Genomic DNA, 2,125 nt, shown 5'->3' on the forward strand with positions numbered 1-2,125 from the left:
CTCCAAATCTTCTACATGTTAGATATTGTCATTTAGATATTGTCATTAGCTAAACTACAATTGTTAGGGAAAACGAGAAATATTTAACCTCCATAACTACTTTCTTGCTCAATCTTTAATACCCACAACTTTAGTCATTAAATGTATTACCTATAACAGAAATAACTAAATTGCCACCTACCAGAAACAAAGCAAGCACAAAAGTATTTATTAAACACTATTATTTCTGTCTTTTAGTCGATGATGGGGCTGCTGAAAAGGAAACCCTGCCCGAGTTTGGAGAGGGAAAGGATACAGGAGGACTTGTGCCTGGGAAGTCTTTGGTGTTTGCAACACTAGAATTGTGTGTATGCATCCTAGTTAGACAGCTCCCAGAACTAAATCCTAAATTGACAGGTAGCCCAGGAGTAAAAGCCACAAAGCCACAGATGTTGTCAGAAGATGGAAGTAGACTGGTTTCAGCTGCATTGGTTATTCTCTCTGAACTTCCTGCGGTGTGCTCTCCTGAAGGTATGCTGTGATGGGATTGCTTGACTTAATATGTAAGGAAAGAAATGGTTTAGTAGATAATGGAGCCTATTGCTAATCTTTTTCTCATTAAATGAATGCTAACCCAAACATTTGGGTATTATCTTTAATCCTATAAGATTAGGATTACATTCTAGTGATTTGTTTTACTAAAAGGTTGAAAATAAAGATAGAGTCAACAAGTACAATCAATGGATATCCTCTTCTGTGATTAGCAATACTTTAACCAGTCACTCGCAATTACTGGCTCTTAGGCATTTTTTTTCTTTTTGGTATGTAATATCTAGTGGGTATTTTCTGCCTCAGTGATGACACAAATTTGTCATCATATCCAGTTCTGTTTGGAATTGAGTCCATACTCTTTAACATAGTATTTAAGGATCTCCATGTAGCTCTGCTGAGGCACTGCCATTTCCTGATTCCTGCTGTGTGAATCCTAAACTCAAGAGGCTTCATGTTCATCCTTGTTCTGGAACTTGATTCTTAAAATTTTTTCTTTCTTCAAAGTCAGCTCCAGGCCTATATCATCTGTACAGGCTTCCCTAAAAACTCTAGCTCATATGATTTTTGGTTTTTTATGTGTATATATGTATGTTATTTTTATGTGTAGGTTTGTTGCTTTTATCTGTCAAAAGCATTATTTGTAATTATTATATTAAATATATAAAAAATAAAAATGTATATTTAGATGTATTTCTCTCGTTTCCAACTAAATTTTGTGTACCTTATGAAATCTAGCACGATAAGCATTTAGTATTTATAGGGAAGCATATTTCTCCTTGAGTGTGTCTTGACCATTTTATATCCTTTCTTAATTTCAACCTCATGGGCAGTGCCTGTGGCTCAAGGAGTAGGGCACCAGCCCCATATGCTGAGGGTGGCCAGTTCAAACCCAGCCCCAGCAAAAAACCTACAAAAAAAAAAAATTTCAACCTCATTACTTTTAGCTTCAATTTGAATTAAAATCTATACTCCTTGTTCTTATACACTGTTGAATACCAGAAGAGGCAGAAAAACTGACTAGCAGAGGGGTAATTCATCTAGGTTTTATTGAGTAGCCTCTAAGAAAATTAAATTGGCAATTTTAGCTTTAGTTTCTCCCCCCCCCCGCCTTTTTTTTTAAGACGAGTCTCACTTTGTCACCCTTGGCACAGTGCCATGGCATCACAGCTCACACAACGTCCATCTCTTGGGCTTAAGCGATTCTCTTGCCTCAGCCTCTCGGTAGCTGGGACCACAGGCACCTGCCATAACACCCAGCTATTTTTTGATATAGTTTGGCCAGGACTGGATTTGAACCCAACACCCTTGGCATATGGGGCTGGCACTCTACTTACTGAGCCACAGGCACTGCCCTCTTCAATTTTATTTTATTTTATTTTATTTTATTTTATTTTTGCATTTTTGGCTCCGGGGCTGTGGGGTTTTTTGGTTATTTTGTGTTTTTTTTTTTTGAGACAGAGCCTCATGCTGTCCCCCTGGGTAGAGTGCCGTGGCATCATAGCTCACAGCAACCTCCACCTCCTGGGCTCAAGCGAGTCTCCTGCCTCCGCCTCCCAAGCAGCTGGGACCACAGGCGCCCACCACAACGCCCGGC

At 39.1% G+C, this 2,125-nt stretch overlaps 1 protein-coding gene across 1 annotated transcript in view; it reads left to right on the forward strand.

Annotated features, from left to right (window-relative positions):
* Nucleotides 1-2,125, forward strand: part of HEATR5A (HEAT repeat containing 5A) — a 113,233-nt gene that overhangs the window by 94,647 nt on the left and 16,461 nt on the right. Inside the window, exon 30 of the mRNA XM_023514397.1 lies at nt 238-519. Within this exon, the coding sequence (XP_023370165.1) occupies nt 238-519 (282 nt within the window). The remainder of the gene's footprint in view (nt 1-237; nt 520-2,125) is intronic.

This window comes from Otolemur garnettii, unplaced genomic scaffold, assembly GCF_000181295.1.
Source record: "Otolemur garnettii isolate 467f Iridium unplaced genomic scaffold, OtoGar3 scaffold00052, whole genome shotgun sequence".
NCBI classification, from domain to species: domain Eukaryota; kingdom Metazoa; phylum Chordata; class Mammalia; order Primates; family Galagidae; genus Otolemur; species Otolemur garnettii.